At 36.3% G+C, this 27,597-nt stretch overlaps 1 protein-coding gene across 1 annotated transcript in view; it reads right to left on the minus strand.

Moving 5' to 3' along the window:
- Nucleotides 1–27,597, minus strand: part of LRP1B (LDL receptor related protein 1B) — a 608,586-nt gene that overhangs the window by 77,141 nt on the left and 503,848 nt on the right. Inside the window, exons 55-62 of the mRNA XM_079310839.1 lie at nt 26,346–26,533; nt 24,562–24,745; nt 23,278–23,363; nt 19,666–19,788; nt 15,822–16,003; nt 13,863–14,062; nt 2,429–2,617; nt 1,520–1,668 (exon numbers count right to left, since the gene is read on the minus strand). Of these exons, the coding sequence (XP_079166965.1) occupies nt 1,520–1,668; nt 2,429–2,617; nt 13,863–14,062; nt 15,822–16,003; nt 19,666–19,788; nt 23,278–23,363; nt 24,562–24,745; nt 26,346–26,533 (1,301 nt within the window). The remainder of the gene's footprint in view (nt 1–1,519; nt 1,669–2,428; nt 2,618–13,862; nt 14,063–15,821; nt 16,004–19,665; nt 19,789–23,277; nt 23,364–24,561; nt 24,746–26,345; nt 26,534–27,597) is intronic.

The following is a 27,597-nucleotide window of genomic DNA, read 5'->3' on the forward strand; positions in this document are numbered from 1 at the left end:
TCAGGGGTCTAATGGCATTTGTACTAAACAATTTCTCATGCCAGATGAGCCACCACAGGATGGCCTGAAAAGGAAAGATCAGTTTATGAACCATCTGACTCCTTTCCATCAGAAATAGACAATGGTGGCTGTGCTGTCAAAAATGATGACATCATAGGAGTAGCTCTGATTTGACAGCATCATCTGAAAATCTTAAGGAGAAACAAAATTTTGCCACTGATCTCTGTATCTGAAACTATCAGACTGATGAGTGATCAAACAGTAAACAGATTGCAAACCTGGAAAAAAAAAAGATGAATAGGCAATGTCGACCTCTAATTTCCTGTCTGAAGCTGCCTCTTTTACATAATTCTGCTCTCCACTATGCAGAATCCACAAGTGATAAAATATTGCTCCTCAAGTATCCAAAATGTGATGCTTTTTCTTGGACTCATACTACCACTGAATTAATTAGACTGGAATAGAGCCATTCAGTCAACTCTTAGTATATAAATTCACTGTGGAATAAGCTTGTAACGTGACTTAAGATTTTTTTTAAAGTACCTTATTTTTTTATTTTTTTAAGCCAAATTTGAGAACTAAATACGGTGGGGAAATTGGTAGGAAATTCCCCATTTTAAAAATTATTTACATCTTAAGGAAACTGAGAAAGGCAGTGGGCAGGTCTCTTAAATAAAATTATTATTTGAGTGAAATTGTACCTCTTATTAAGATGGCCACTGCTCTCTAAAAATTAGGAGTAAAACTATTTTCCTTAATGCTAGAAATCATTATCATGCATCATGATATAGAACATTAAAAAAGGTCATTAGCACTACTCAAATAAAAAAGAGCTACTAGTAAATCAGATTACTAAGAAATATTTTAAAGGCCATATGTACTATAACAATAAACCAATTAATTGTCTGGTTAGAACAGTCCAAAAGCTTTTATCAAAGTGACAGGGCAGAGCAGAGCAGAGCAGGGCAGGGCAGAGTGGGGCAGAGCAGAGCAGGGCAGGGCAGGGTGGGGCAGGGAAGGGCAGGGAAGGGCAGGGAAGGGCAGAGCAGGGCAGGGAAGGGCAGGGTGGGGCAGGGAAGGGCAGGGAAGGGCAGAGCAGGGCAGGGAAGGGCAGGGTGGGGCAGGGAAGGGCAGGGAAGGGCAGAGCAGGGCAGGGCAGGGCAGAGTGGGGCAGAGCAGGGCAAGGCAGGGCAGGGTGGGGCAGGGAAGGGCAGGGAAGGGCAGGGCAGGGCGGGGCAGGGCAGGGCAGGGCAGGGCAGGGCAGGGCAGGGCAGGGCAGGACGGAGCAGAGCAGAGGAGAGCAGGGCAGGGCAGGGCAAGGTGGAGCAGAGCAGGGCGAGGCAGGGCGGGGCAGGGTAGGGCAGAGCAGGGCAGGGCGGGGTGGGGCAGGGCGGAGCAGAGCAGGGTGGAGCAGAGCAGAGCAGGACAGGGCAGGGTGGGGCAGATCAGGGCAGGGCAGGGCAAGGCAGGGCAGGGCAGGGCAGATCAGGGTGGGATAAGGCGGGGCAGGCACACGTACCTGGCTGGCAGTGCAGTTGGACAGACATGTCCTGTTGTCTGCAGCCAGGTAGAAGTTGGTGGGGCAGGCACAGGAGTGCTGCCTGCCCGGGGCCAGCAGGCACAGGTGGCTGCAGCCACCATTGTTCAGCGTGCACACGTGTCTGGACACTGTGGACAGAACAGGGGAGGAGGATCAGAACCCTTAGCACACTTTGGGGTGTTTGCTTTTTGGAGGAAGGAAATTGCGTTCCGTGTACTGTCTTCATGATGCAATATCTCAGGTCAAAAACCCGCGGAGGAAAACTCTTCCTTTTGCCTTTAAGCTATTCTCTGGTGTATGCAAAAATTAATTACTACCATGGCAATAAGTACAACACTGAAAGAATGAGTGGAAGAAAAAAAAAGCTTTATTTTTTTTTTAATTTTTTTAAAATATATAATGAGAGAAAAGATTAGCTTATCTAGGCCAATTGCCAAATAGCATTCAGTTACAATTCAGCTATAGGGATATCAGCAGATAAGACACAATCATACCACTCACATTCTCTGACATTTCCTCAGTCCAGCAGTATTCTTCTTCAATATTAACACTTGTCAAAGAATCAGGATAAAAGTTTTCATGACACATTCTTCCCCTCTTAAAAATGGTAACTTGTACTTTAATGCAACTGAATAGTTCTGTACTTCCGTCAGTATTTGGGTTAATTTTTAAGCACATAAATTATCTCTCTACTGAACAATGGATTTAATACCTGATGTGTTTAAAACACTATCACAGATTTATGTTTAAAAATGATAATTTGAAAACTTCCACAATTTGAAACAGAACAGAAACAATCATTGCAGATAAATGAGCATGCATTTAGCACATGGCTACTGAGCTAAATGCATCAAAGAGCTGCTTGGAAAGCAGAGACAGAATAATTACCATCAGGCTGCCTGTAGGAGTGATACACCTGGATGTCTGTGATGGTGTGCCACGAGTTGATCAGGGAGAGCCTGTCTGAGCCAGAGGTTTTGTGGGCACGGCTCAGGGATTTGGTTTTCCCATCTGTCCAGTAGATGTAGTCCTCAAACAAAGTCAGTGCAATCACCCCTGGGACATCTTGATTAGGGACTGGAGGGAGAGAACTCAGGTTAATGTTCACCCTTGAGAAACTGCCAGCTAAAATATTTCCCACTGCATGGGCTGACAGAGGAACTGCTATGGGACTCCTGAGAATAATTATGGTGACAACACACCAGCACCACAGGGTCCCTTATTACCAGCTGCAGTGAAAGTGGATGGAGGACAAGCCCTGCTTGCTTAAGATTTGTTGGCCCAGTCAGTGTTAAGGAAAGGAGAACTTCAGTTAATAAAACAACCTCCAGATTTTAAACTAAAGACATATCAAACTTTAAAGTAATAAGCAACAAACATAATTTTCTCTACTCTTTGCATAAACAAACATAACTTTCCCTACTCTTTGCATAAGCAATATGAATTGACCTTTTTACTGGAATAAAAGTTATTAGAAAACATCCAGAACATAATATATACATCTCCTGATGCTCTGTGTTTAATACCCTTTCATACAATTAATAGCATTTTATTTCATCAAAATATACTGATAAGAGAGACAGGAAAAAAAAATTGGCATTAAAATAATCATTGCAGAAAGATAGATTATTGATCATTTCTATAATCACCAACAACACAATATAAAAAAAATAAACAGTGATGATGATAGACATAGTTACAGTACCACAAAATTATGAGCCAACAACATTTGGAAAAGGATGGAAGGACAAAAGGGAGAAAAAGCTTTGGAGCATTATTTATCTTGCTGTACACTCCTTAATCCTGAAGTATTTGTTTTTGGTAAACAGTAACTGAATGCCACTTTTTTTTTAAATTTTTTTTTTTTTTTTTTTTTTGTCTCCATCAATAGTAGTTATCATAAATGTCACAGGATAACATCTGACCACAATAATTAATTTGTGAATAACAATCCTTTGTAGCTGAATCACTCTAATTACTGAAAAGGCAGACCAGAGCAGCTGATTGTCATGTTTAACCAGCACATCTTTAACACCTTTACCTCTTTTTCTGCATATTTTTACCTGGAAAGTGCTGACATAGAACTGGCAAATCTCAAATTCCTGTTGGAACATTTCATAGCTGACTGAGATTTGATGACTGATACTGAGTATATGGAACAACAACTCAGAAAATTCAATTTTTTATCCAATAGTCCTCCCAGTACTGAACTCCAGTGCAGGGCATGTTGCCCTCTGGTCAAGGAGACCTTGCTGCCTAGGCCTGAAATTATTTTCCCTTCTTATATTTCTCCATGAACCACATTTATCACACTGAAATAACAATGTGATATTTTTGAAAGAGCTTCATAATATTTCCAAGAATTCAGAGTCCAAAGAAACCTCAATTTTGGCACTCATTACAGAGGCAACTTTGCCCCAGTTCCACACATGGTACAGTGCAAGAAGAGCTGTTATAATTTCTGTGATTTGTAAAATCCCATTGTGTAATGTCTTCAGTGAGAAATACAAACCAGGCTGACAGGAGAAGCAGGATGGGACACCAGAAACTGCTGCCCTGGATGAGGCCCCAAAGCTTTCCATAAAACTAATTATTTTATTCTTGATTCAGTTCTTAGACAATATTGGTTCATATAAATTATGACCCTTGCTTCTACTTTTAGCATCAAATTAAAGATGCCAAAGGTCCCAACTCCAGTCTCTCTAAAGACAAAAAAAAGTCATGTTTTATCTGGTTTTTTTTTCTGATCAAAGTTCAAATTAAAATCCAAATAAAATGGCACATAGAAACCTTGATGTACATGAAGAGATTTATGTAGAAAAATTTATTTTGATTTCATCATCTTTATTGTTCCCTGCCAATGAAAAATACACTGAATAGCCATCCTTATTTTGGATATCCTAGAAGCAAACCCCATATTCTAAGCATAGATATATGAATGAATGCTTATTCTTTGGATTTGTGCATGTTTGTGGGTGGCCAGACAATTTATCCTGCTCTCATTGGATTAAACATACATCAGAATCCAGATGAAACTTTATATTCATGAGCTAAAGAAGATTCAGGAGATTACCACACACTGCCTGAATTGTCTCATCACACTGCTTTAACAGGGAAGCCAAGTTGAGAGTGTGTCACAAAATATTAAATATTACAGTTAGAACACTGCACATAAGAAAACTGATCATTAACTCAAGTATAATTCTCTTTTATTAAAAAAAAATAAAAATTCTGCAAACACCAGGTTTAAAAGCCGAACTCTTTCAAACTTCTTAAAATAAATCCACCTTATCAGGAACAATGCAGCAAATATTAGACACTTCTTTTTATGTTCTTTAAAAGAAGAATGACAAAATAGATTTGTTTCTAAAAACTGGCTTTCATTTTACTACTATTCATAGGTATAAAGTTGAAACTGTCAATGGATTAAAACTCACAGACTCAGGTTGCAGTTAGTCCTGTCACTATTTTTATTTCTGAGCAACTCTGTAATTTTAATGGGCTTCTGCATTAACTTTTCATTAGGTCATGATCAACACAAACTTGCACCATTTAAAGCTGTAAAAGCTTCATGTATTCTATCGTGAAATGTGGAGAAAGTTATTAAAAAATCAATTAAAAAGCAATAAACAGTACAAATATATGCAAATGAAAATCCACTTGAAGTAAAACAATATAAGTACAGAATCACTGGACAAATATTTCTTACAAATGTTCTACACTGACCATAAAAATATAAAATTCTTATAAAAGAAGAAATAATAATAATTGCATAACAAAAAACCTTATAAAATTTCTTCAGAGCAGACCATAAAGCTCAATGTATTTTCTTGTAGAAGATAAACCTGTAAAGTCTGAGAGAGTTTTCTGAAAACAGGCATTGAATGGCAAACAATTACTGTTTAAGGAATAGTTCTATCATAGCTGTGTACAAGTTTTCTTTTTCTTATAAGCAAGGAAACATCAGAACTGTTGACATGTAAGAGGTTACAGAATTTACAGTTCCTATCAAGTGTGAATGACCAAACAAAAATGAACAGAAACTAAGATAATTTATACATCTGATTATCTGGTGGAGGATTAAAATACTCTCTCATGCTTTTTGTTTTTTGCCTTTGAGGACATAAGTGTTTCATGATTTCCAAAATTTCAGGCAGTGAATATCGATTTTTTAGAAATGTATGGAGTAGTAGAAACACCCATTTCCTTTTTTTCTACTCTTTCTTTCAACTCCAAAAAAGCTTTGGCTGATCAAGCTCCTCATAAATGACATACAGTGGTTAAGTGTTGCAATATTAATTATTAACCCTATAGCAAACTCCATGGTGTGAATCAGTTTTAAACAGGAAAGGAAGAATCATTGCTCCTCTTACTTTGGTAAGCACTGCAAAAACAGACAATTTTAATGAAAATTTTAAGTAAAGGCAGTTTAGTCAGAACAAAGCACCTCTCTTTCCTCTTCATCAGCTATTTGAAAACATTTTATCCCATTGCAAACCCATTAGTAAGAAGTAATATATTCCGTTAAAGCTAAAAAATTTACTTTTATGATTTCTTTCTCCACCACAGCCTCCTCCTCCCAGAGCTGGACAAGTTCCTTGCAATTCCTCCTCTTTTCACACACCTGCTGCCAACTCTGATTCTCTTGTGGTGTTTAATTTTATCCATAAATCATGGATTTTCTGACTCTGAATGCTAGTCCCAAATAAAACAAGATGCTGAGAAAAGGGGCAGGAAAGAGGAAGCAGAAAGGAAAAGAAATGCACAGGCCTTTCAGAAAGCTGAAGAAAAAACACAGGCAGGTAATAAAATGGAACAACGAGGAGGCTTGAAACAGATCAGAAGTGGTGGGAAATAAAAGTTATTAGAAACTCAAAGACAAATAAAAATGACAATATATAACATAATAAAGGAAGATAAAGTGCTGCATGAACTTAAGAGAAGAGCCACAGGAGAAAACATGATTATGTAGACACATGAGAAACATGATAGGCTTAAAATATTTGTCTCCCTCCTGAATTTTGTATGAATTTTGATCCAAGAATATAAATTCATAGGCTGTAAGTCATATTTGTGATACAAATGTTTACTTTTCTCTGAGAAGTGAACTCTGCTTCCCATATATTTTCTGAGCACATTTACTTAAGCATAAAAATAATGTTCATTTGATTTCAGGAATGAAAACCATTCCATCAAGGATTCCTGAGCTGCAAAACCTGCTTATGGAGAAGCCATACAGAAGTGAAGTCCAGCTCCCTTGGCTCTCATTGAAACACAAGTTTTTCCAAAAATAAAAACAAAACAAAACAAAACAAAACAAAACACTCCCCAAATCAAAAAACCAAACAAAATTATCAGTGCCCCATCAGGTCCAGAAAACAGTTGATCACTTCCAAGACAGAAAGAGATGTGTCCCTTCCCTTTCCAAAACAAGGGACTGCAACCTTGCCCCACCCTTGTGCAAAATCTACAAAAGCAGAAAGGCGAGAGGTTCCTGTCAGGCTCTTCCCAAACCTTCACCCAGCTAAACTGCCAGTGCTGGGAAGCAATTCCTAAAGAAAATTAATTGTTGTTAAGCAGCAATTTAAATGACTTGCTAGCTCCCCATGGCATTAGAGCAGTTTCTGTTTAAGAATTTTGGCACCCAAACACAGAAAATTTACATGGGTGACCAAACCTGAAAACACAGGCTACACTTTTGAATTCTACTCTCTGAAACTTGATTTTCTGAACTGCAATAAAACAGAAATAAAAAGCCTTCTGACATCTTGATCTAAATGGAACCAGTGGTAATCTCCTAGGAAGGATTACAAACCCTCCAAAGACAAATTGCATCAAGGAAGAGCAATACTTAATGAGAAAATAGCAATTAAACCTACAAAACCAAATAAACTTGGAGATTGCTGATCTCTTCTGCAGCAATTACTGCCCTCACTGTCCACTTTCTAAGTGAACTCCCTTGTAGCTGTTTCTGTCTCATTTTTCATTCAACTTGGAGCCTGAGTCACAGTCAATACCTTTTTATTTCTTATACTACTTACTCCTGATGCTTGTTCCCTCTGATAAGAATTTGAAGTGCTTAGTCCATAAAATTAATAATGAATAATGACAATAAGATTATCTCTATTAAGCTTGTGACAAAGTATGTAGTTTTGACAGATATAATTAAATTTAAGTATATTGCATTAAAATATTTTAAATTTTAAAAATGAGACATTTTATAACCATTATTACTTTTATGAAATTGACACTTTGTTTAAAAACCTAAACCAGTCAAACTCAATGAACAGAAAAAAAATATTCATGGACTATATAGATTAAGTCCAGCAATTGAAGCCACGTTTCATATTAAAAAAATAAATTAAAAATACAGTTTTAGGATGCTATTATCCATATCTTTAATAACATGTCCATGAATAAATATTTCTTTCTGTAAAATTAATATATGCATCACACATCATATTGGGTTAAGTATGGAAGATAAAAGTCTTAGTGTTCAGTGGGGGATATTTTGCCAGTATAAAAATGTAACAGAAACAATGAAAACTAAGAATATTTTAATAAAACAAACTCACACAAAACTTGTTAGACATCCCCAAACTGCTACCACTAAAGAAGCAGGAAATTTAGACTTAAATCTAAACATCTTAAGGCACTAATGTATTTAAGATATTAAAGCTCACTATTAGATATTGCAACACCATGAGAAGAGATGCACACATTTTTCAAAATCTGCCTGTAAAGCCAGTTGATCAAAACTAGGAATGAAATATTTCACTGTGACACTTTGAAATGTTTTATTACCTTTTAAAAATCACTGTGAGCAGTTGTTTTTATGCCAGTTACTCCACAGCAGTACAGAACAATAATTAAATTATTCTCAAATAAATATAAATCACCATTTGAGTAGAACAACTCACAGTGTGCTAGTGAGTTTCAAAGGTTTTTAGATTATTTTTCAGATTTTTCAGAGACTCTTTACCTGCCTGCCAGCCCCTCACCTTAAACTCTGGTCTTGCTGCTGGTTTTGATATCCATTCCCAGCAACTCCCAAACTATTCCTTCTTTTATCTTTCCTTCTCCTGCCACTATCCAACTGTGAGGACATAAACTACTGGGCTACTTTGGTTTATCTCATTTATCTTCTGCTGAAACCAGTTGCTGTTCAACACTGCAAGTCCCTTGATCAAAAATCCTCCTGTTTTTCATTGTGTTGATATGAACAGGGAGAAAACAGAAAATCTGTGGTTCATGTTCTCAGTCATGATTGCCCCTTGACAGGAATAGCTTCATGGAAAGTAATGCTCATCCCTTAAAACTTGTCATGGCACAAGTCCAGCTCATAATTTAAAGTATAGTGAACAATTTTCAGGAGTTCATAATCTAATCTAATTTGAGTGAATTTCACAAGACCAGTGGAATATACAGAAACCAACCTGTTGGCAACCTTCATAAACTGGATTCCATAGATTGGAGACTGGGGAACCTTAGGGAAATGCAACTGTGTGAATTGCCTTTAATATAATCTGAGTAACTTTCCCTGAATATTAGCCTTTAAAAGAGTAGGAACACAATAAAAATGAAGTGATCAGATTTAGGAAGACATGAATTGGAGAATTTATAAGAACAATTATGAAATGTGAATCTAGAAGTCAATAAATGAGAGGAAGAAATTATCAGTTTGTGCTATCAGATGTGACTACAATGAGCAATTCTATAGGCTCCTCAAAAGTTTGGAAAAAACTGTTATCATATCAGAACTACTTCTCCTCTGCTCTGAGGAATAAAATCTCTCTTTTCAAACTTCTCTAGTTTTTGAGCTATGAAAACTTGCATTGTAAATCAGGAAGGAATTGGTTTCTATAATCTTTTGGATCACTTCTACATTCAGGCAATTTTATGAACAATTGGATATACTCTCTCATAAACTCTGGTGGCAGAGTCCAAAATTGCACACAAACACTCATTTTCTACCTACAAACTCCTTCCAGTAAGCAACTTTTGAAATTACAGGCACTAAAAATTAAAATGTTTGTCATCTCCAAACCTCTTGTTACTTTAAAACTTGCATATATGCTCTCCAATCCTGAGAATTGCAAACATTCAGGCAGAAGCTGTCTCAAGAACAGTGTTTTTTCAAATTGAGTTACTCCAGGAAAGTTATTCTCTGTTAAATATATTATAGCTAAAGAAGTAATTTAATAATGATAATTTAGTTAAAATGCAACACTTTTCCATTGCTTAATTTCCATGCCCCTGTCAGATGAAGGAATTAAGTGCCCAACTTTTTGTTTTTACAGTACAAAACATCAACTTGACAGAGTTTAAGGCCTAATCTCAGAGAAGTTTCTGTACTTCCTAAACTCATATTTCTGTTTTATAATTTCATTACATGAAATATTCATCTTCAAAGGGAAACGGGGGAATGCAGGCACCTTTGGGATTTAGGAGCTCTGAAGCTTGGGAAAACCTGCATGGAGCAACAGATACTCAGGGACCTGTGAAATCTGCATCTCCTCTGGGTGGTGGGAACAGAAAGCAGCTAAGTCTGACAAATTCTTAAATTTTTTATTTTTTTTGAAAGCTCACATAAGTAACCCAGCTTAGTGCTTAGCCAGATTAGTGCTTCAATACTTGCTTAATCATTTACAGTGTATAACATTTGTGAATGCTGCAGTGCTGAATTGGCTAAGCTCTAAAGGCAGTTTATATAACCAAGCATTAAACTTCAAACAGCTCAGCAAGGTCATCGCTGCCCCCAGTGCCAAGAAGAGCTCCCAAACACTCCAAGATTTCTGGCCTAGTTAGCATGTTTTCAAAATTCTTACTAGGACTCTCTTGGCAATTATAAAAAGCCATTTCTCTATTGAAATGCAGAGGAACTTTACAAGAGAAAAGCAGCAGATGTTCTTCTCAAAAAGCTTTAAGGTCCATCAGAAACAAAAAAAAAATTGAAAGCCCATACTTGTTGAAAAAATGTTAACACCAAGATCTAAATATGTGTAAACTCTCATTGCATTTAATAGACATCCCTTGGTTTAACAGACAGCATGTCAATAATTAGCCTAAGCTTGTGTTTATCCTAAATTATCTGATGAGGACCACAGAATATTGCACACTGTCTCATGCCATCCCTTAATGGTAGGAAATCCACCAATTCTCATGAGTTACTTACTGTGTCTTTCGAAATCTCTGTGGCATTTTCTGACATATTTTGTAACAGACAATTTAACATCCAAAAATCATACTCTCAAAAAAAAAACCTCAGAGCAAGCCAGTCTTATCCTCAGAGGTCACAGGAACAGGTGAGAAAATGCTTGGTGTGCCATTAATAGCACTTCAGATTGCATCACTCACAGCATTCCCCTTCAGACTTTTTCCTCTCCTCTGTGAAAATGTATTTTGTGGTTGCTGTATCAGTGCCTTTGTCCTTCTCCATTTGAGAACATAAAGGATAACAGCAAACTCAACCATCTCCCCCTTGGTTATCTTAGACAATACAAAATGTCCAAAATGACAAAGGAAAACAAACCATGAAATCCATGTGAAAAGCATTCCTTCAAGTAACACAGTTATCACAAGAGATAAAACTTAATCTTTCTCATTTAAGTGCTTATCAGCATGGATTACAGACATCAGAAAGCCAAGGGGGATCACAGTTCCAAACACTGAACTTCCCTGAATTTCCCCTATTAAAAAAATTATTTTACAAAGGTGAAATTTCATCTTCCAAAATATTTCTAGTCTTGTGCTGAATCATGAAGAAATTAAAATATTATTAGGTTGGTTGTTCCAGAAAAAAGCAGGAAGAAAGGGAAAAGACTCTGAATAAAGTCATATTGATCATTATGTGTGAACTTTGCTCCCCTTGGAGCACCCACAGGGTTGTTTCACCTGTTTTAGACACCAAGAATTCTATCACTGCTTTGTTAAATCCACAAAAACTTTTCTACAACTTCATTTTGATTTGATGATAATGTTTTGAGTGAAACTCCTGGCAGCAGAAAGTGATGAATGCATTAGGTGTGGGCAGGCAGGAGAAGATCCAGAATCCAGAAAAGGGACACAAAGATCATCCAAGGTTTGGGAAGCTGCCATGGAAGCAAAGGCTGAGAGACCTGGGTTTGTTCACTCTTGAGAAAAGAAGAGAAACCTCATCACCACATTCCAGCTTTTACAGAGGGCTGCAAATAAAAGGAGATCCCTTTTTACATGGAAAAGGCAAGGGGTGATGGGAGCAGGTGACTTTTGGGAAGATTCCAAATGGAGACAAGAAGAAAAATTCTCACAATGAGAACACTGAGCCTTTGGAATATCTTCCCAAGGAAATGTTGCACTGGACACTTCTAAGATGCAGCTGGACATGGTTGTGGGTCATCCAGACCGTGCTTTTCCCAGAAAAGGTTGCACTAGGTGGTCTATGAGGTTGGACTAGGTGATCCATGAGGTCTCTTCCAATCTCTATGATAATTGGCTAAAGAGAAAATCTTGTTTTCACATCATTTAAATACCTCAGGATCTTTCTCCCAAAACTCACTTATGGCTTGAATATTTATGAACCATCTGGACTTCAAAGAGAAATGTCCCCAAAAGCAGCACAATACCAGCTTTACATAAAATCATTATTGCTTTTGGAGCTGCCTCAGATACTTCACTGGTACCAAATTTGGATAAATTTGCTGTGGCATTGTGACAAATTATCCTTCTTCTCCAGGATCAGGCATCCTCAGGAGAAGACATTAACTCTGCAGATATAAAGCAGTTGAAACTGATTTTACCCAATTTTTCAGGATAGCCCCACAGGCTGGAGACCAAGGCAATGGACACTGAAGATGGTCTGACTGGAATTTTGCAGCAATCTCCTGGGTGTAGTGAGAGTGGGACATTTTTGGGGAAAGAAAAATTCTGAAACTCTCAGGCTAAAAGGGAAGGCTGTGCAAGGTTTGACCACTGCTGTCAGTTTAGGGCTAAGAGTGACACATGGGATATTATTTACTTCTTTGCTTTGAAAGATCCAGAAGGAAGAGTAAGAGAATAATTTTATGAGAATGAAAACAGCAGGATAGCAGCACAGGGAATGGCATCAAGGGAATAGGGAGCTTTTCTGCCCCTGTGAGAACAGACTGTCAGCAGGAATCCAGCCCAGGCTATGTCTGAGCTGCTTAGGTCAACAGGTTACAACTGACCAGTGTTTGTCCAAAAAAAACCATGGATATGATGCTGAGATTAATGGGAATGTTTGCAGCTCTCATAGCTACTCCTAGAGTGTCTCCAATCTACCATCTCCAACAATGCCATTGAATTATTCATTATGTATTTATAATCTACAAGTCATGAATACAAGGGGGAAAAATTGTTGTTTTGATTTTCCTTTTTTTTTTTCTTTTTTCTTTTTTATTTCATATTAAAGCTTTGATCTGAAAATAAAGTAGTCATTTCATCAGTTGTGGTCCAGAGAAGACCTGGAGGCACCCAGTATGAGATAAAAGCCTAAAAAAGCCCAAATCCATGAGGTTTTTCCAGCAGTGCAACAGTCCTGAGGTTTAGGTAAAGCTTGAGGAAAGAACTCAGCTAACAATTTCATCTCAAATAAAACCCCAACAAAAAACTTAGCAGACTGATACTATTTCATATATTCAAATTAAAATGAAAGATCTTTAATTATACAATTTGGGATATGAGAACTATTCATCATAGTGTAGAATTTATTTATTTTTAATACTTCATAGATAAAAGACACAAGCTTTTTAATTATCTGTCAGGTGAGAAGCAAAACACAGAGATAAAGATTAATTCATTGCATAAGTATTTCAAAAGTTATTATTTCACCTATCTACCTGGAAAGCCTAAAATAACATTTGAAATACTGGTCTCATGCTGAGGAGACTAATGGTTTTTCCAGGCTTTCTGAGGTGGGAGAAAAGTCTGATTTTAGTCCTATTCTGACACATGACACAGAGGATCTATCCCTTTTAGTTTTAACAGCAAGTTTCACTCACTTTGTAACTTAATCAAGAACATGTCTATATAAACCAGAGTATAAAATTGACAGGGCTAGCTCAGCTTGCTGTCTGTTTCTAGAGCTTCTTTTTCTATTTGACATTCTTCCCTCAAAACCATAATTTGCGGAAACTTTGTGTTTGTGCACGTTTAAAAACTATTCATATCCATAACAGAGAACAAAAATTAGAAGGAGATTTTAAAATAATTATAAAAGGAAAAAATTAATTTTTAAAAAGGTTTTAAAGGACAGTTTTTACATAACTATACATAACATGGAAAGAATCAAAAAGAAAAAAAAACAACTGAAGTGTTGCCCAACCTTTATGTCTGTGAGATCCATCCATGTCAGAAAACTCAATGTGGTTTTCATCAGCCCAGTAGAGTCTGTGGTTGACATAGTCTATGGTGAGAGCCATGGGTCTGGCTATCTGTGTCTCTATGAGCACAGTTTGCCTGGATCCATCCATCCCAACTCGGCCAATGTGTGGGGACTCACAGCAATCAATCCAGTACAAGTATCTGCAACACAAAACACAGCAGCTGGAAAACAGCAATGAGAGAGCAGCTGTGGCTGCCCCTGGATCCCTGGAAGTGTCCAAGAATAGGCTGGATAAGCTTTGAGCAGCCTGGGGTAGTGAATGGCATCCCTGCCCATCTTGGGGGATGGAACTGGATGATCTTTATGTCTCTTCTAAACCAAACCATTCTATGAGATAATTCTTAATTCATTTAGTCCATCTCGTGTCAATCAACAATTACTCTACAATATTTCCACCTTCCAGATAGATCTTTGTGTTTTTCTAGACCTCTGTCTGTAAATAGGTGTGCTGAATGTAAAGGGTTTGACTAGGAGTCCTCATGCTAGGTGTGATTTTATTAAATTGATTATGGACTTGTAAAATGTGCATTTCAATGGTTTAGACTTGATGCCTTAGGATTTGAAGCACCATTCAAATTGGACTCTGTGAATCTCACATTCTGCATAAATAGCATCATTACTAAATTTATCAGAAATATACATATATTTTTACACATATTACAAAACTTTTTTTTTTGCTTTTAACAGCCACAAAATCCAAATTGAATTGCTTCAAGAAGTACTAGTTCTAAAGCATTACTTTCTATCACAGAAGGTTCAAAACTGGGTGAAATGCTGAGAAAAACTGTCAAAGTTGAGCAGCAATTTCCCTCTCAACATGCTATTCAACCACAATGCAGAGCATGTTTGCCATAAAGAAAGAAAAATCCCTTTTTTTTGTACATGGATGCTTGTGGCCATTACTCAGAACCTCAGGACAGATCTTTCCAGCTGGGGAGCTGATTCTGCTCTCCAGGCTTTGGACAGGCTCTCCAAAATCCAGATGCAGCTGATATTCTCAAAAACCACCTGGAAGAGAAATTGTGTGCAGGAGGGAAAGGTGGCCCTAAGAACAGGTACAGGTGTCCTACAACACACAGGTGCAAATGTTGGCACCCAGCCTGCTCCACACCAGCAGCAGAGAGGGAACCTCATCCACTCTCTCCAACAGAAAATGTTTTCTTTGGAAACAAACTGGATGGCATCAGCAGGATAATTCACTAAGCATTTCTCATTTGGGAGGAAAAAAGTCCAAGATACAAGTAACACCATTTCAAATTATAACTCTGAATTGGAGGGTTTTTTCCCCAGTAAAATTCTGTATTAAAATAAATGAAAAAAGGCTTATGTATATCAATAAAAATGTAAAAACAGCTTTGGAAAGCTGTCTATACACACCAAGAAGAAACCCAGTAAGTTTATTATGCCTACTTATTTGTATGTCTAAGCCTTCCTGAAAGACTGGGACTCTCTGTACTAACTTTGTAGAGTGATTTTTGCATTCTCAGGGATGCTTAGGCAACCACAGAAAGATCCCATATTCATGTCTTGAAGACATTAAACAAGTGTCTTGGGCATCCTCCCTCTCAGATTTTACAAGGAAGAAAGGGTACAGTTACAAAAAAATTAAATTCTAGTTCTAAGAAATAGTGGAAAATAGCTTTTATATTGAAAATAGTAAACCAGATAGGTTATATTTTTATGCTAGGAAAACACTGCTTTTCTTTGTTTAGGTAGAGTCCAGACCAATACAGCAACTTTCTCCTATCACTGAATATTAGATTTAAAAATAAAAACAACAAACAACTAAGTATTACTTTTTTTTTTTTTTTTTTTTTTTTTTTTTTTTTTTTTAATAAAATGTATTTTGTGATAAAATCAGGATTAAATAGCAAGTATTGAAAATTGTCTGCTTCATACCCAGCTTGAGGATCTAAGGACAGATCTCTGGGAAACTTCACTCTCTTGCTCACAAGGACAGTTGGGTACAAGCCATTGAGTTTAGACACCTCAATAATTCTCTTTTCAGTATCAGACCAATAGAGATTCTTCCCAATCCAATCGACAGCCAGGGCATTGGGAACAGCTGTGTTGTGAATTACCTGGAAAAGCAAAAGTTACATTAATTATTCATCTAAATAACTGGGGAAAGGAACAACAGTTTGAGAGCTACTGGTGCCAGGGTATTGAAACACTGGATACTGTGACATACAGCATGCTAAAAATGGGAATTATTCACTGCTAAACACTGACACTGCTCTCTAATGACACTTAAGTAGCTGTGACAATGTGACACTTTTCTCCTGGAAAGGGACAATGGAGGATACCATGATATTGCAAAGAGGAAATTACCAACTTCTCTGCATTATACACGAACATTTAAAACTTTTGACCTTTCATTTTTTATCTTAAGCTTTTAGTTTTCTCTTAGTATAAAAGTAAATTTAAAAAAAAAAACGAAACCAAACCAGCTTTTTTCCCCCTCACTATTCTATTTTTGTTCCACAGAACAGAGTGGAGATAAGGCTGCTCTCCCCACAGTGTGCCCTTGAGCACATCTGCTCCTCATCTCCCCGTTTCTCTCAGCAGTCTCCATCAGTGTATCCTTCATTTTAATGTCACAGTGGTGCCATATGTCATGGTGACAGAGAGACCATGAGAGCACTCAGAGAGCTGCTGGCTGGAAAGTAAACACTGTGCTCTTATTTGCAGCACTCATGACACACAAGAGTGAGGAACTTCCCAACAATTAGTTAAATTTCAAAAGGATTGCATCATTAAGAGACAAAAGCAATTTAGTCACCCACTGGAAAGCCTACAGACTACTGACAGGAATGTGTTATTCTCATGGGTTTTGATGACTTGGATAATTCTGGAACTTGAACAAATTCCTCTAGATATATGTGATTACAAATCTCATCATGATGGCATGACTCAGTCCAGCTTGTCTGGGAGTACTTCATGTCAAGTGTTCAGTGATATTTGAATATTCACTATCATTTGAGTCCAATTTCTTCTAGGCTTGAAAATTCTATTCCTGAGAAGATCTATCTTGACCTGTACTATTCCTGATTAAGTCCTGATTATGTCTCTGCAACTAGAACTTCAGAAAAAAAACCCCACAAATCAGAAAGCAATACTTGAAAATTTATGAGATTTCTTAAACACTATTAATGGGTTTATTACTGTGGTGTACATTCTAATTTACTGTTATCTTAATCAGCAACAGCATGTGCACCAGAGTATAAACTTCATGTACAAACCTATATTATGTAAAACTGAATGTGCTAGTTTTAAATATATTTACCATCTGAAGACATGGAAAAGCCTTTAAGATAAGAAGGGATAGAGTGAGATGCTTTAAATCAATTTTATAGTTATGAATATGTAAAAGCACTTTCTTAGGTTGTTACATAATTTATCACCTTATAAAATCTTTTTTTAAAGTTAAATTCCAGGATACACTAATTTTTTAATGGGAATAAGATGTTTCATTTCCCAGCACCTTCACACTACCAGCTTCACCAATTTATAAATGTGGAATTGCAGCAACTGCTGCACTGGCACAAGGGACATTTCATGCAGAAATGGATAACTCTGAAAATTTATAGTGGTTTAATGGTCTAAACTCTACACTAGAGCATCAACCAAAGTAATGAGTCTTTCTTTTGTTGACTTTTCCTTGGGAGAGTCACTTCAACGTGTCCCAGTCACTGAGATCCCCAGTGTGGCACTGAATGTGCACAGTGCAGCTTTCTACTGCATTTCCCATTGACATTTGAATCTAAACTCTCCATAAAACACTGTGTGCACATCTGAACACGTCCATGTGAAAAAGCTGTCGTTTCAATTCTGTAAATATCTCCTCCATGAGCGGAGGCAGAAGAAAAATGAGATGCCATCAGGCTTCCCAGAGCTGGTGTGCTGAAGAAATGCCATCTCCTGCAAGGGGAATCCGAGGCAATACATCAAATAGCATCACTTACACTGAGAGCAGAACTATTTATAACAAAGAGTAACACAACAAGTGCAAAGATATTAAAATGAGAGATTCACACTTCAGGGGAAAAAAACATAAAAATTCTCTCTTGCGACAAAAAAAATACTATTAAAATATGTAAACAGGTTTTCAAGGTAACAAATAATAGCACCAGCATTTAAATAATTAAATAAATACTTATAAAAATTTCATTTGAAATATTTTTTAATAATGTCAGTTACTAAGTATGTTCTATGGCAACCTAATAAAAAAGTCAAAGACCCACAAAAAATTGGCACTGGCTGAATGAAAGGTTACTGACAGACTATTAGACATCTATAGTATAGAATTCTTGCTAACTTTTTCACCTTTTTTTTTTTAGCATTCAGAGGCCAAATCTGGGCCAAGTTTTTCAGAGAAAAAAATAATTTTGTATGAAAATTAAATGGAATTATTTTTATAATTTTTGCTTTGAATATGACATCCTATATGAGCAAAATTTTCATCGACATGACACTTGTGCAAATTGCAAATTGATGGAAAAACAAAATATCCTCCATGTTCTCATCCTAATTTTCTTTTACTGGTTGTTCAACTTTCTGAAAACTTTTCTTAAAAGATGAAATTACTAATGAACCAGTATAAAGCAATTTTTTTTTTTTTTAATTCTTCTACCTGATTATTAGAACATTTTTCACTGGGAAAAATTCTTTGTTCTTCTTGAAATAGTTAAGATTAGAAATAAAGAGTCTGAGTAATCCTCAGCCCTTATATAATACTGAATCATCCAGAAGGGACAGAAGCTGAGGAGGACACTTTGGAAACTGTTTAAAGACAATAAATATGATTCAAGGATTTAATGGATTTTGAACCCTACACTTGCCTGTCTTTTACTCTTTTCCCCCTCAGAGGTAAAACTTTTAAATGCATGCTGGGTTTTATTTTAACCCAATGCAATCAGACTGTCAGAAGCTGCTTATCCACTAGTTGTTTTTTTCTTTTTAAGAACAATTATTTTGGTGTGGAGGATGCAAACAAGGTTCACTGAAGCCAGTGTCAAACCCTGACTCCCAAGGACTGAAGCTGATGTGTCAGCCCATGCACCAAGCTGTGAATGAAAAACACAAATCTTCTCTCTTTGCATGTTTATTGGTGTGCAACAAGGATATGTTGCTGCTCATTTAACTCCATGTTTTAGAAGGTCAGACATAATAGAATAAACAGAGAATTCCTTACTGCTTATCACCAGTTCTGGGAAAATGTTCTCATAAGTCAACAAATGTGCTTAATAGTGGATTTGTGAACTTAATCCACTACAGAGGCAGAACAGACAGGCTGTGCAGAAATGGGAGTGAACTTTTACCCTTCACATCAAAGACATTGAGTTATTTTAATTATCAATGTAGTGGAGGGGAAACAAAACCAAACTGAAGATCACAGGCAATTTTATATAGGAAGAAATAATACACCAGTGTATTTACAGAGCTTACACCTAATTATTGTTCTTTCTTTTCTTTGGCATCCTGGAAACCACACAGAACTGCCAATTCAGTAACTGTCAGATAAGTCATAAGGAATTTAGCTCCTAAATACAGTTCTCCTTGTCCCTATCTTTTCTTCAAATACGATACAAATGAAATTAAATTTTACTGGGACTTGCTAGCTCATGCTGCGTTTGTATTCACACACCAAAGCCTCACAATCTTGGTTAAATGTATGAAGGAGCATTTCCCAAAACACTCAAAAAATTTAATTCTAGTAGTGACATTATTAATCCCCAATTACCTTGATGTCACTTCCATTTAAAGACATTCTGTTTATGCGACTGCCATTTGGCCTGCTGGAATCAATCCAATAAATGAACTCTTCTCTGTAGTCAAAGTCTATTGCAATCACATTGTTCAGCCCCTAAAAGCAGAAAAAAAAGTCCATTTATTCAAATGTTTGAACACAAACTGCTGGATAGCATTCAAAGTGCAAAACACATCTAATATTCCTAATGCTTTATTTTACTGTCTGCATGCTTCTGAAGCACTTCCCTCTCTTTTCCATACATTACTTGTAAACAGAGTAAGACAAAGACTGTAACAGAAATAAATATGGTGACAAATTAACTGAGTCACTTCAAAGAATGTAGATGATGTATGAAACTGAGGCTCCTGTGTTTTTCTACACTCTTATTTAAATGAAATTTAGCACTAAATACTTCTAGCTTTTGCTCAGTTTCATTGCTGATTACTACCTTTGGCATTTTTTTGGCAAATTTGATGGGAGAACCAGAAACAGCATAATCTTAATGGCATTTAAATAACAAAAGAATATCTTTATTAATATAAATTAATCAGGAATTCAAAATGATGGTGTTGCAAAAAGACATGAATGTTAATTCCTGGATGAAGAGGTTTTGACTCCTAAGATTCCATATTATAGGTACTCTTACCTACCTATATATCTATTTATTTTATATATATATGTGTGTGTGTATGGATACAAAGAGGTGGTAGATACAAAAAGCATGAAAGTTGGAGATCCAGCAGGCACCAGGGAATCTCCTATGGCTCCAATTACAAAGCCAACACATTTTGAGAATGGTGATTATATCTGTGGCATTCCAACAGGCTGGGAGGAGCAATCATACAATAATGGCTTTTCATGCCCAATGGCAGATAAGGAAGAAGGGAGGTGCATTCAGATGATGGCTCTTATTTCCTTATCTACCCCATAACCTGCTGAATGTTCTGACATGTAGTGAAATCACAATTATTCTGAATGTGCCAGGTTGTTGTTATTAATGAAATAGGGAGCAGCAGTGGTGAAAGGAACGGACGTGGTCTGTACTCCTATAAATTCAAGGTCAGTTAATCAATTCCCTTATCAGCCCAGTGACATCCTGCTCTCAGGTAGATCAGCAACCTCCCTCTCTAGGGTAATTCACTGCTGGGAAAGGGTGTGCTGGACCAGCCAGCTTGAAAGTAAACAACTAAGGACAGCAACATTTAATTGTACAGAAACTGATACACGGCTTATCCCCCATCTACTACTGCAGAATTACTGTAAATCTAGCTTTTGATTAAAATGTAGAGGGAAAGAGTAGTTGGGCTGCACAGATCATAATTAAAAAAAAAAATGTCTGAAACAATTCAGTGTAGGAAGATCACCCTCATTTTTCAAAAATATCATATACATGCACACACTTTGCACAAAAACAGCTGCAGCTCTGTCAGTCATAACTGGGCTGCAAAACACTTTTCCTGTCTCTTTTGCTCCTGTTAGTATAATTGCACCTACATAGAAATCTCCACTCCAAATTCTTAAGCAAGGAGACAACAGATCAATGAACAGAAAATATTATTTAATCCATTTTATAACATTCTATAAATCGAAGTCAGCAATTTGTAAAAAATATGGTCTTATCTCTATATATTCCACAACACTGTAAAAGTTTCCTCAGGATCGAGACTGATACAGAGAATTCACTGCTGCACATCTTTGGTTTCAAGTGTTTTGTTTTGGGTCAATTTAATTTCATTTTTTATCAGAACATCAACTGCAGGTAAAAAAATTCTGCACATCTTTAAGAGTTCTCTGTCCAGACATAATTTCCTCTTTATCATTTACATATCTCGCTTAAGCCCTCCTAGCATAATTCTTTGTCATTTCACAAGTAATCTGCCTTTTAGAAGGAATAAGGAAGATTTCAAGTGAAATCAGTTGCCTTAGTCTCTCATCTTAAACCTGTGGGCTTGTTTCTGTTGCACACAGCACATAATATATCTTGGCTGTGATTAATGTTCCCTTGCTGCCCCACTAAAAACATGGAGATAAAAATCACAAATAACGAGGACAAGGATTATCTACTCTGCCTATTGAAACCCTGAGGATTTTGATGACTAGGAGTGAAGGAAATGGAAAGCAAAGACGATATATGAGACACATTTCAAACAGTTGTACTGTTTATGTGTATTTGGAAAAAAAAAAAAAAGGAAAAAAAATTAAATAAAATAGAGGCAAAGCTGGCACATAACTCAGAGAAGACTGAACAAGCTCCTACTTCCATCTCTTTATTCTGAGTTTATATGAGCAACTGTTAGAATGGTAATCACAGATCAAATACACAGAGGGAGGGTGGGTTTGCTCCTCTGCCAGAGCCACTCTGGTGTTTGCCATCACCTGCTAGATGTGCAGGAAAGAGCCAAATCCATCGTGGCACTACAAGGACACAGGGATGTCCTTATGAAGGACACACCCCTGCTCTGCTGGTAAAGATCCCTCTTTAGCTTTCAGGTCAAATGCTGCCTTTGCAGCAGCAAAGACCAGTATGTTCAACAGCAGAGGTGTTCATCAGCCCAGGGAATTAATGTGACATGGAAAACACACATTTTGTTCAGTGGCTGGAGCTGCTCAGTCTCTAGAGGAGCCCATTGAATTCAGGACCATCTGTTAGCACCAACCATGAAGAAAATTTCCTGCTGCTCCCCTCTTTTCACAGGTTTCCATGAACAGGTACACCAGCAAAAGATGAGAGAGGCAGTGAGATGCAAATGAGAGGGAACCAGAAGGATTTTGGGAGAGCAGACAGACTTTGATAACACTTGCTAAGCTTAAAGTCAATGTTTCAGTCAAGACCATCAATTTCATAATTACTGTTGTGGAGACCTGAGCATCTCTCTTGTGACATTAAGGTACACAGCATAGTGACACAAGAAATTACCAAAGGTTGATGGGCAGTAAATAATTTCTTAGTCTCACTAGAATTGATCCATTTATATTCAAGGAAATTGATATTTTTTATTAAAATCTATTTTGGAAATCTAATCTGTGGTAAATAACTACACTTAGGTGAAGCATAGATGGAGAGCAGACTGCTAAAAATGACAGATCTGCATTTACTGAGTGGCTTTCTATTTTTGTAGTTTTTCCACTTTTTTTTTTCCTTTTCTCTGTTTTAATAATTTAAAGTAATTTAAAAATTAGATTTACACAAAGATAAGAGTTCATGTTTTGTAAAATCATAAATATTGGGATTGTCTGTCTGAAAATAGATTTAGATTATGACAGTAAGTAGCCCAAATAATACATGGCCAAATAGGTGTGTGTTTTTGATTTTTTTAAACTGAAATAGACAAATTGCACAAAACATATTGTGATGGAAGAGGATTACAAATAACATTATTTTTTTAGTACATCAGAATGACTGGCAAAACAACTGCCTGATATTTAATCATGTCAAATCCAGACAAAATAGTAATTTTAAAATATTGCAATAACTCTGAAGGTACTGCAGTTGTTCTGTGGTGCACACAACGCCAATTGTAGGATGATGTTTCTGTCAGTTGCAAACTTTAGAAAAAAATAAAAGTATTGAGTTCAACTTAGAGCATGGTACTATGGTTATACCTGTTTCAACAAAGTGTAGTTGGATCCATCAGTGCTAATTTTTCTTATTTCATGATGATCAGCCAGAATTAAGAAAGGTTCCTCATCTAAACCCCGGGAGAAAGAATATATTAGACTAACTTTTACGTTAATTTATGGAAAATCAGGAATACAATGCTGAAATACAGATGGTTTGAAAAATAAATGTTACATGCTCTGATCAATGCTATGGATGAAAGAAATATTTAAAACATTCAAATGCTCCAAGAAAGATCAATGATGCAGTATAAAAATGAACAAAGCAATCAATTAGTATATCTTTCAATGCAATTTAATTCTTTTGCCTTTGCAATATGGGAACCACAGTGTATTGTATCCTAATTTAATGCCAGAGATTAAATGGGAAATATATTTCATTCCATATGTTTTAATTTCAACAATTCCTTTCAAATTAACACTGACTACTAATTATGGTGTAAACCAAGCATGTTTTGACCATTGCTTTTTGAGATTTCATTAGTCTGAATAATACAGCAAGAAAGAAACAGTCACTCATTAAAACCTTGATTTTTAAAGTCTGAGTTGAAGTCAGATTTGACTTTTTTGTAAACTTGACTTTCTAGTTTATTACAAATATTTACTGTCAGATACTCATTCATGACATCACTGAAATATCTCTGACACTGACATTCATAATTCTAAATTTTTTTTAAGGCTGTCTTTATTTTAGCTCTATTGAGAGACACTTCAACTAAAATAAAAGATTATAAGTGATAATTAAAAATGTATTAAAGGATTTGTATCTACTGCTCTTGCACTCTAGCATATAATGTGTTGTCCAGACAACTCTGCTCCTGTACTGAACATTTGCATGTTATAACAGAGTTTGCATTTTCTATTATTTTTTGCTGTTCCTCCTTTTCAGATGAGGAAGTTTGATGTACATTCTAATATTCTAAAGGTGATAAAATCTTATCATAACCATGCTATTATCATCTGATTCAGAAGTAGAACTAAGTGATGTCCTTTAACTTTTATAATACATTTTCTAATAAAGTTAATTATTCACACTTTCAAATGCCACTGCATCTATTGACTACCAATGAGATAAGGACAATCATACTAAAAATGTAACTTCTTATTGCATCCAGACACAGTCATATTCTTATTTTATAGTGAAAAAGCAGCAGATTCAAAGTAACTCTGCTTTTATATTGCACATAAAGGTAGCACAGACCTTGGGGTTTTTTTCCCACAAATTATTTGGATAGAGCTGTGGGTTATAAAAACATTAAACAGTAATACCTGAAAGGGATTTGCAGCCATTTGGGTTATCAGGCTGTGTTTCATAGCCTTCTGCACACAAGCATTTGTAGGTTCCATAGGTGTTGATGCATTGCTGGCTACAGGGAAATCCAGATGAACATTCATCAATATCTACACAGGTTTTGCCATCATCCTTCAGGAGGAATCCAGGCCAGCATTTGCACTGGGAAAGGAAACCAAATGCATTCATTTTTAATTCTGTTTATCACCTGTGTGTACTTTCTTCTGAATATGTTAGCATCATAAACTTTTTATGCATCTATTTTTTTCAAGTAACATCTTAATTACTTTGCTGCTTCTCTGGTTTACAGGATGTATATCTACTTTTCTTTTCAAATATTGCTGATGTGATCCTAAGCACCATTTCCAAAAAAAAAAAAAAAAAAAAGCAAAAACAAAAAAAAAACAAAAAAACCCCCAAAAAACAAAACAAAACAAAAAAAAACAAAAAAAAAAAAAAAAAAAAACAAAAAAAACCAACAAACCAAAAAAACAAAAAAAACAAAAAACAACAAAAAATCCCCCCAAACAAAACCCTGCAGAATGAGTAATAATTATTTCTATTTTAACTGAAGAAAAAGCAAAGCACACCTTTTCAAAATATAGAAAGGATTTTTCATTGAAAATAATAATGAATGGACACTTCTGAGTTCTTCATTTTCATTTATACATGTGTTTTTTTGTAAGGATAAACATGTTTTAATTATTTTCCCTGGAATCACTGATATCACCTAGAAATTTGTGTAACCAACACAGGAATATGAATGAAAACTCTTGAGACTGATGAGGAACTGGAGTTGGACAAATCTTATGAATCCCTTCTAACCCAGAATAACTCAGAATATTCTCTGTTCCTCTGACATTTATTTGGGTCTGATGAAGATCCTGGCAGATTTATCATGTGCAGTGTGATAAAATACAGCTGGGCAGAGGGGTTTTGGAAAAGGGGCATTAATGTTATCTACAGAAGACTTAGTGTCATGTTCCCTCTATATTCTCCATTTCTCTGTGCAGAGATCCAGGATGTGCTTTCTCCACCACTTCAACAAGGTTTTTGTTGAACCCAACAGCTCTTGAGTCTCTGTCTCAACCCCCACAATTCCAGAGGGTTGAATACCTGCAGTTCCAAGCACAGATTTTATTTATTCTCAGTGGGCCAATGTTCAGCTGAAGAGATGAAGCTTTGGGAGTGCAGTAGGGTCACTTCAGAGTTGAAACCCTGAAAAAAAGTCTTTCTTCTATTTTTGCCTACTGTTTACAGGCTACTGCAGGCTGCTCCTCTCTACTTGCCAAGGCCAAGACAAAAATTCAGGTGATTCAAAAACATCTTCACATGCAGACAACAAACAGTGTTATTCTGCTACTAAGGTGATATTACTTTGTTTAAATATTTCTGTAAGATTCTCTGTCTTGGTGGAAAAAAACCAAACAAACAAAAACCAAACAAACTGGAGAAAATCACTATTTCTGCTGCTCATTCCTATGCATTGTAAATTTTTTTTTCTGTTTGATTTTCAGTGCTTTGAATACACCAGTATGATTTGTTGCATTAAAGCACTGTATGATCTTTTCCACAGGTTTAAAATATGCATTGTACCATTTTAAATACAACTGGCAATTGTTTACTTACAGGAAATGAAAATTTGAATGTTCTTATCATGGCACATAATCTACTTCACTCCAAGGAGGTGCCACAGAGTGAGGTTAAACCCTTAAGAACTTAAATATTACGTTATATTACACAACATTTTGCAATAATTCACCTTGTATCCAACAGGAAGGTCCTGACAATCTTGGGAACAGCCACTGACTTTCTTACTGAGGCATTCATTAACGTGGCAGCTTTTCTCATCAGACCCATCACTGCAATCTTCTTTGGTATCACAAACCTTGCTTTGAGGAATGCACTTCCCATTTTTGCACATAAAAAAAGAGCTGTTACATGACTGCTCTGGAAAACAAAACAACAAAAAAACCCCACACAACTTGGTGTCATCTATTAGTATTTGGAATTAGTTTTCTCATGGGTCAGCTTCTGTATTAACACAAAAAGGAAAAAAAATGGTAACAATTGAATATTTATTCCTTATTGATAGTTTTATAGTAACTTTTCACTTTTCAGTGTTTTTGAAGGTTATTCCTCTCCTGGAAAAATGGGTGAAGACATCAACTTATTACTCTCCCTACACATTTGTTTTCATAAAATGGAGAACCTCTACATATCTCTGCACAAAATACAGCTCTAGTTTCCAAAAGTTAGAAAACATGGGTTTTCTCTCCTGTGGATGCTGAGGTGTTTAGGAACACAGCTGACTGAATTCCAATGCTTTCCTTGCCTAATGACCTGCAAATATGTCCTTCCCTGTTTAGAAAAACTAGAATACATCCGTTTGACTACTTTCAGATCCTTCAAATAACTATTGGAACATTTATAAAAATACAAGGTGGGTGTGCTGCCTCACTTCACTGCAGATGAATGTTTTCCACCAAAATTGATATAAAGAACCTAGCTACAGTGCAATGAAATCCTAAAATCTGGATAGAAGAACTGGCCTTCCAAAAAGCCACAGAATAGAACGACATATGCAGAACAGGACTAATTTCCCTCTCAAAAACCAGTCAGACCTAATCAAAATTATTAATGTAAACAGAAAATATCAATAAAATCAAGAGCATTTGGTCGATAATGTACTAATAAAATTAAAGCAGTGTCAATTATTTACAGTGAGAGTAACTTTACATCCCCTTTAGTATGACCTCCCTCTGTGATGACTATCCAAAGCACAGAACCATTACAAGAGCAAGCTAGAAACTTTGGAAATGATAAAATTAATATCATCTTATTCTAGAATCAATTAAGGAAGTGTCTATTATTTTATTCCATAGGAACTGGTGGCTTGGGCTTTGTGAACTCAAGTTTGGATGCTCAGAACACTTTTTATTGCAAGACATGAGCAGCATCACCATGAAATCACTGGAAATTTAAGCTGTGAGGTTTTACATTTGCTGACTCGG

Source organism: Erithacus rubecula, assembly GCF_903797595.1.
Source record: "Erithacus rubecula genome assembly, chromosome: 8".
NCBI classification, from domain to species: domain Eukaryota; kingdom Metazoa; phylum Chordata; class Aves; order Passeriformes; family Muscicapidae; genus Erithacus; species Erithacus rubecula.